This window comes from Scleropages formosus, chromosome 20, assembly GCF_900964775.1.
Source record: "Scleropages formosus chromosome 20, fSclFor1.1, whole genome shotgun sequence".
NCBI lineage: Eukaryota > Metazoa > Chordata > Actinopteri > Osteoglossiformes > Osteoglossidae > Scleropages > Scleropages formosus.
The window spans coordinates 17,276,961-17,284,706 of NC_041825.1; the positions used below are offsets into that span (position 1 = coordinate 17,276,961).

At 44.7% G+C, this 7,746-nt stretch overlaps 1 protein-coding gene across 4 annotated transcripts; it reads left to right on the forward strand.

Annotated features, from left to right (window-relative positions):
* The first annotated feature begins 3,378 nt into the window (after positions 1 to 3,378).
* nme2a (NME/NM23 nucleoside diphosphate kinase 2a) lies at positions 3,379 to 6,546 on the forward strand. 4 transcript variants are annotated; one of them, XM_018761560.2, is made up of 5 exons: positions 3,379 to 3,472; positions 4,946 to 5,078; positions 5,765 to 5,866; positions 5,987 to 6,099; positions 6,313 to 6,546. In XM_018761560.2, the coding sequence occupies exons 2-5, from the start codon at positions 4,950 to 4,952 to the stop codon at positions 6,428 to 6,430; spliced, it is 462 nt and encodes a 153-aa protein (XP_018617076.1). In that variant the 5' UTR covers positions 3,379 to 3,472; positions 4,946 to 4,949; the 3' UTR covers positions 6,431 to 6,546. The 4 variants fall into 4 exon arrangements, with proteins under 4 accessions (XP_018617076.1, XP_018617075.1, XP_018617077.1 ...); XM_018761559.1 differs by lacking the exon at positions 3,379 to 3,472 and adding an exon at positions 3,735 to 3,791; XM_018761561.1 differs by lacking the exon at positions 3,379 to 3,472 and adding an exon at positions 4,132 to 4,615.
* The last annotated feature ends 1,200 nt before the right edge of the window (positions 6,547 to 7,746 follow it).

Genomic DNA, 7,746 nt, shown 5'->3' on the forward strand with positions numbered 1-7,746 from the left:
CAGTAACTGCCCACCCCTCCACCCCCAGGAGATTCTCATGTGTTTAGTTCAGTCCGGTTGGCCACTGCAAACATTGAGTTTTTCCATCCACAGCAACGAAAAATATGTTCTTTGGCTATAGCTTCTGAGGTCATGTCAAGTCAGGAATTCTGATAATATTGTAGATCAAACCCTAATTTCCCCACTTCCACTTTGGTTTTTTTTTTTTAATATTTACTTCTTTTTTAAAAAAGAAAAAAAGAGAAAACACCAATGTTAAAGGGAATTTGCCATTTCTATTCCCACCAGCTACTGAAGCCATTTCCCAGGGACTGATGGAACGATTCTGTCCTCTATCTCTCTCCACCCCGAACGATCATAGAAAGTACTGTCAGCTAAGCACTTTACCCCAACTGCAGTAAGTTTCACTTAAGAGCAACTGGGTCGACACCAATGCTCAAAATATAATCACAAAATTAATGCTCCATTTCATCCAGCTTTAACCTGTGGGTAAAAGAAAAGTACTCTGGTAAGTCCTTATTTTCAAAGCAGGCAAAGTACATTTACCTGTAGGTATCTCGCACCGCCATACTCAAAAATCCATGACAAGCTCAAATGAAAAACACCTAATCCAAACTGTAAGCCATGGCAAAAATAGAACTTGGAATTGAGACGATCTAATGGCTAGCGGGGAGATTACGAGAATGTAATCCTGCCATTCCCCTTTCTCAATGGTATCTGCTGGTGGCAGGTTAGACCTGAAAAGGCAAATGTGCCTTGAGCTCCGAGCCGATCCCTCCCTCTGCCTACGCGCTGAGGATGAAGACGAGCAGCGAAGTTCTAAATAAAGCTGCTGAAAGTGGCCAGTCGGCCAGGTGCCAAAACAATAGAGAAAAAACACACCCCGTGATGTGTTTACCAGAAGAAGTGCAGGGGTTAGATGCCATTTTTGAGTCGGTCTGTTGGTTAAAGCCAGTATTTTGTGACTCTTATTTCACAGAAACAGGTAGTTATCTGCTCCCACCTTCTGACTCTCTGCTCTTGATTATAGGAAGTTCATTTCCCCTATTTTTGAAATACAAGCACTTCTCCCATAGCAGCAGAAGGTAAAGTTAGAGCTACAAGTACAACAGAAATGCTGTTTTATATATAGGAAAATAGGAAATCTGTATAATAATGTGTAAACAAAACATTTTAATCAGCGCTTCCATATACAGGCAAAAAACGCATTTTAATTGAAATAACATAAAAGGGAGCCACGATAAACCCGCTGTTCATCATGCCTGCACACACTTCTCAAAGTTCCTGAATTTTTTGAAAATGGACATTGTATTTATTTACTTACTTATTTACTCATTTAACAAATATTTTTCCTTTGTGTCTGTTTTTTTTTTAAATATTCATTTATCAAAACACAGAGTTAAATATTCATCAAATGATGGTAAAAGGTCTCAAAAACCAACCTTAAGCCCAGATAATAATTTATTTAAAGCCCTAAATCAAATAACGTCATCTAATTCCACAGACTTAACCCAATTCACCAGAAAATTTTTAAACTAAAATCTGGGTGCCCTAGAAACAGGGAAAGGCCCCTCGACCACAAGGACAAAGAAGTGACGGCGTCACCTCATCTTGCTGCTGTCTTGTAATCGACTTGTACAATAAGACAATGGCCTCATGTACAAGACAGGGGTCAAACTGGATCACCTGGCTACACCTCAGACGTCTGGAGTTAAACGTATTAATGTGAAACTACAGGTACACAAGTTGCTGCGATGTGTTCAGATGTGGGAATGAATCCCACTCAATCTGTGTAGTTTACACGTTCTCCCTGTGTTCACACAGTTTTAATCCAGGTGTCCTGTTTCCTCCCACGGTCCAAAGACATGTTTCAGGTGAACTGGTGAGAATAAATTGTTCTGACTGTGTGTGAAGGAGCAAATGAGTTGAAGAGTGGGGTGTTTTGGGTAGTAATAATAATAATAATAATAATGATGTAGCGTTACTGTGTGATTGGTTGAATTTGGGTGATGTACGGTGAATATAATGGGGTGACTGTGTTTGCCAGTGGGAAGGAAAAAAGCCTGAGAGAGCTAAGCAGGCTGGGAAAACGTGCTTGAGACGCTGGTCCTTGTGGAAAAGAGGTTCTCGGACCGAAAACATCATTTCCCTGTGGGTCAGTGTTCTAATAAAATGTTCATAATGAAGGCTGTCCATGCATCCATCCTAACCCAAAGTGCTGCATGCCGTAATAATAATAATAATCACTTACTTTCTGTTAACTCCTTGTCCAGTTGGAGTCCCAGTGGTCTGGAGCCAACCCAAAAGCACAGGACACATTAAGTAGGGGACACCCTGGACTGGACACCATTCAATAATAATAATAATAATAATTTGTAATATTTGCAAAACTGTGCTTTGAGGGGGAGTGTGGTGGTGCAGTGGGTTTGGTTGGGTCCTGCTCTCTGGTGGGTCTGGGGTTCAAGTCCTGCTTGGGGTACCTTGTAATGGACTGCTGTCCCGTCCTGGGTGTGTCCCCTCCTCCTCCAGCCTTCCGCCCTGTGTTGCTGGGTTTGGCAACCGGTTTGCCGTGACCCCTGCTTGGGACAAGCAGTTTCAGCCAGCGTGTGGTGTGTGTTTTGCATACCCCGCAAAAATGTTGCCAGGATGATCTCACGAGGCCTCCTTCTCCTTTCGAAAGGCTGCAATACAGCTGCCGTGTGCAGGCGGGTCAATAACACCGTGTCAGTGTCAAGTGTGTAGAGCAGGAGTTGCTAACCTGCAGGCCAGGGACTGCTTGTGAATCACAGCTTTCCTTGTAACTAACTGAAAAAATAAATCTATGGTATTACTATAGTTATAACTGAAATGAACCGAATTCCCGGCGGATACACTGAGAGCAGGGGGTGCGGTGGCGCAGTGGGTTGGACCTCCGTCCTGCTCTCCGGTGTGTCTGGGGTTTGAGTCTCGCTTGGGGTGCCTTGCGATGGACTGGTGTCCCATCCTGGGTGTGTCCCCTCCCCCTCTGGCCTTCCGCCCTGTGTTACCGGGTAGGCTCTGGTTCCCTGTGACCCCGTATGGGACAAGTGGTTCTGAAAATGTGTGTGTGTACACTGAGAGCAGTATTTTTGCCCGATTTTATGAATGAACATTTTTTTAGGAGGGTCCTCAGTTCTCAGCGGACTCTAAGTGGCCTAGAAAAAGGTCTCGAACCTTCGGCCCGCATCTTAGGTCGAGCTGTGCAGTGTGAGCACCTCCACTGACCCCCGGGCCACCCACACACACACACACACACACACACACACACACCGCCCCGTTCGCCTGGGACTGGATTGGTGGAGGACGAGCGCGCACACACACTCCCACCCCCACCCCCACCCCCCAGCGCCGCGCCTCCGCTCCGCTCCGTCCGCCTTTCTTCTCGCTCATTTCGTTGCTTTGCATCGCCGGCGCGCGCCCCGCCGCACCTTCCGTCTCGCGACTCGTCGCCAAGGTAACGTGTAAACCGCGCTACGACGTGCTCCTTTGAACAGAGGTGACCGAGAGACTGGTTGCTGTACCAGTTTATAGCTGGAAAGAAGTGCGCTTCTTGTGTTTTCACCCCGTTCTGTGTTTTGCCTTCTTTCTTTGTCTCCTCTCCTTCCGTGCATGAGAATAAATAATTCCAGTGCCTAACGACGTCGAGTGTGCTTCTGTTTTCTGCCCCGTGCGTGCGTCGTTTCGCTGCGTTACTGACATGTCACATGATGTGTATAATTACGTGACCGATGATCCGATGCGATGCCGATGCCGATGGTGTGTGTTTTACTGTGGTAAGGAGCGAGGGCCGTGGCTCTGCGGCGCCGGCCGGTTGTGTCCGGTTTCCCGGAACGCATCGATCAGCGGGCCGCCGCAGTCAGTGCATCATCATCCTCACACGATTTTTTACACTATTAACCGATGATTTTACCTGCTCTGCGAGGTGAACCTGCCGGGGCAGCAGCAGCAGCACGATGGCGCTGAAATATAAAGTGTGTGTCCACATTCTACCCGTGAGGTCGAGGTGGTGCTCGTCGCAGAGCGGAGTGTCTCGAGTCAGTGTGTGTGTGTGTGTGTGTGTGTGTGTGTGTCTGTGTGTGTGTGTGTGTGTGTGTGTGTGTGTGTGTCGCCGGACCCGGCCGATGCTGATGATGTGTGTTTTGCATGTAGAAATGAGACACCGGACGGCACACTTCTGGACAGATGATGTCTGCGTTTGCGATTCGAATCCACCTGTATTTTGAACAGAAGCCTCGTTGGGAAGTGAAGCTCCATGATCCGCTGTGGACGAGTTATCGATCCGTCCAGCGCCTTCCGTGGACACCGTGTGTCCTCTCTGAGCATCTCTCCGCTCCGTCCCTGCTCTCCCTTTTCTCTCATTCTGCTGCAGTCAGAATGCTGGGTTCGAATCCCGTCTCCTGCTCTAGCATCCTCAAGCAAGTGATTCACCTGCCCGATACAGAGTACCCTGTTGTTGGCTATATGGGTGTATTACTGTAAAGTTGATCATCTAGCTTGGACAAAGCATCGGATAAAGAAAAGTCATCGATGGTAGCAATTCCTGTTGGCCCCAGGATGTCCCACCTCACGGGAGGCTCATTGGACCCACTTGATCAGGGTGAGCCCAGGAGCAGTGATTAGGTAAATTGCAGAGGAAGTTGAACTGGACATGTGCAGATCCTGGGTTGCGTAACGGGCTGGCCGTCTCCTCCTTGGCTGCGGAGTCCGAAGATAGAGGGCTCCCCGTAGAACGGATCTTTGCCAGGGGCAATTAGTGAATGTGACGGGTGACTGGAGATGGGGATGGGGGCGTCCGCCTCACCGGCCCCCGGTGCCCCTCAGAGAGGAGGTGTCCAAAGCTGCAAGCCGTAAGTCTTCCGTCGGTCGCGGAGAAACAGTCCTTGTTCTTCTAGATGTACAAGTGTTCTTCCCATTTGTGTGATTGCAGGGCAATGGCTTCGATTGAGGAACGCACCTTCATTGCCATCAAGCCAGATGGTGTTCAGAGAGGACTTGTCGGAGAGATCATCAAACGCTTTGAGCAGAAAGGATTTAAACTGGTCGGCATGAAAATGCTGCATGTAAGTCGAAGTCGTATTTCACCATTCTCAAAGTACATTTTTAGTCAATTTTTTTAACACGTTTCATATTCATGCGGGTGTATTTCTATCATTTTGCTCTGAAGTCTTCTGAAAGAAGGCTTTCCTTTAGCTGTTCTCTCACTTGCAGAAATATGCCAGGGTTTCACAGTAGCAGTGGCCACTTTGTAAACCGTGTCGCTTCCCGTTTGGCAGTCTATTCTTGGTTGCTGTACAGATTATCCACGTGTATCTGCCACCTTGCTGTGCCCTCAAGCCTAAGGGAACCACTGTCCTGTCTCAGCTACTTTAAAACCTGCTAGCTGAGTACAGTATGAATGCAGTGATAATCCATATTAATGAAGCAGGTGAGAACACAGTTATAGGGGGATGTCACAATAATTGCTTTGCGTAAAAGCAATATTTACATATAATAATAATAATAATAATACAGTTAGTTAAACTGTCCACTGTTCAGAGGAAATGTACTTGAATGCTGGATTTACATCATCATCTGATGGCCATCAGAAGCATTGACACCATGAAACAACTGAGCAGAAGTACACATAACTGCCCAAGGGGCAGTTTCTGTTTCTATTTCCTAAACTCTGCTGATACTGGTGTAAAACTGACCTTATGTTTGCAACGTTAATTCTGTGGGCCAACTTGTACGCTGTGTTTCACTGCAGGCATCCGAAGAGCTCCTGAAGGATCACTACGATGATCTGAAGGACCGACCATTTTTTCCCGGGCTAGTGAAATATATGCACTCCGGTCCTATTGTTGCCATGGTACTGTACCTGCGTTTATAGGAATATGAACACAGTTGATGAAAGGCGTGTCTTCGTTTACGATTTGTATTGTGTTCTATGAACTGTTTTATTTAGGGATGTGAACTTGCACACTTTCAGGTTTGGGAAGGCCTTAACGTTGTGAGGACTGGCAGGGTCATGTTGGGTGAGACGAACCCCGCGGATTCTAAACCAGGCACCATACGTGGTGATTTTTGTGTCCAGGTTGGCAGGTGAGGCGAGCTTTTCTGCACATCTGTATCCAAAATACAGTTACCGGTTTTTACCAACAGAATGTCTATTTTTGGCTTTGTCAGGGAAGTACCTATGAATGTTCTATGAGATGTACGTCGCTTTGGAAAAAAGCGTCTGCTAAATGAATAAATTTAATGTTGCCCTTTCAACCAAAAATACAGATCTTACCACTTCCTGCTTGTTGTTTGCAGAAACATCATCCACGGTAGTGATTCTGTGGAGAGCGCCAACACAGAAATAAACCTGTGGTTTGCACCGGAGGAGCTGGTATCCTATAAGAGTTGTGCACACAGCTGGATCTACGATTAACAGATTAGCCCCTCCCCCAAAACTCCACCTTCTTGTGTCAAATGAACCCTTGTTGTGAATGTAGACATTATTTATGCTGTCTGTGAATGCTGAGAATTTGTCAATAAACACATAAACCCCAAATTTGCATTTGCTTTTTTTTTCCCCCCATGCATTTTAAAAGCAGCACACTTGCTGACTTTGGGTTTAAATGGGTTGATGGATTTATTTAATGCTCCATTGCAGGGACTTTATGCTCCTTTGACAGACAGTTGCTGTAGCCTTGGATTGGTCACTGGAGAAGATTAGAGGCTTAATCCCTGAAATCGGGTGGATTAGCTATAGTAAATTGGTGGCATTTAACATTTCACATGCTGTTGAATGTCACAAGATTTAGAACTAGAGCAGTATTCATCTCTGCAGCTTTTTTAATACACTATAAATGGTCATGGATCACTGTTCTGCAGCCTGCTTTCAGGCCAGATAAAATTTAGGACAAACAAAATTTCAAAAAGCACTTTCCCGTAAGAATTGTCCTTTCATCCAATACTTTATACACTTTCAACAGTCTGAGTGGCAGTGCCTGAAATAAGTTAAAACAGATGATGATGATGGAAGGAAAGAAGCATTGATGAGGATACACTTTATATATATACTTTTTATTCAGTGTAAAAAGGTCTTCAGTGAATTAATGCTTTTTCACATCCATGCTGGAAATGTTTTGCAAGATTTGTAAAATAACAGTTCACGCTTTAATTATTTACAAATTCATAGAAAGACTATTAAACCTCTTGTTCACGGCACAAATAACCATGACAACGAAAGGAAAAAAAAAAAAAAAAAAAAAAAACATATACAGACACTATCAAAACTTAGAGGAAAAAGGTGTACAAATCCCATACCTTACTGTACCCCCAGAGGTAACATGAGGGTAAAATGTTTTAATATTTTCTCTACAAATTCTTTACATTTGTATCCAAAATACAATACAGAAGACAACTCAATTCCAACCATAAGTACATTTTCTCAAAATCATTCCCCATTAAAAGGATTAACAGTTTATCAAATATATAGCACCATAATACAAAGACTGAGGAAAAAGGGGATTCACATAAAAAAAGAGACCCGTGTTAGTATCCAAAAAAACTAGGAAGTTGCACATAACTTTAGACCATAGCACAAAGTAAAGAGGTCAGTTGCGGACCATGGGCCTCTACATGATGTTCACAATGCTGCATGCACTGATATTTGGTTTATGAAACATGTTACGATTTTAACTTTTTTGCTATCAAGAAAACTATGAGCATAACAAAACAGATAAGGCCTCCATCATCTCA

Bases quoted from the DNA above. Each gene is read 5' to 3' on its own strand.
- nme2a (XM_018761558.1), top strand. From the start codon at position 4,795: ATGGGGATGGGGGCGTCCGCCTCACCGGCCCCCGGTGCCCCTCAGAGA. The intron at 5,079-5,764 runs GTAAGTCGAAGT...GTTTCACTGCAG, and splicing joins TCGGCATGAAAATGCTGCAT to GCATCCGAAGAGCTCCTGAA. The intron at 5,867-5,986 runs GTACTGTACCTG...GCACACTTTCAG, and splicing joins CCGGTCCTATTGTTGCCATG to GTTTGGGAAGGCCTTAACGT.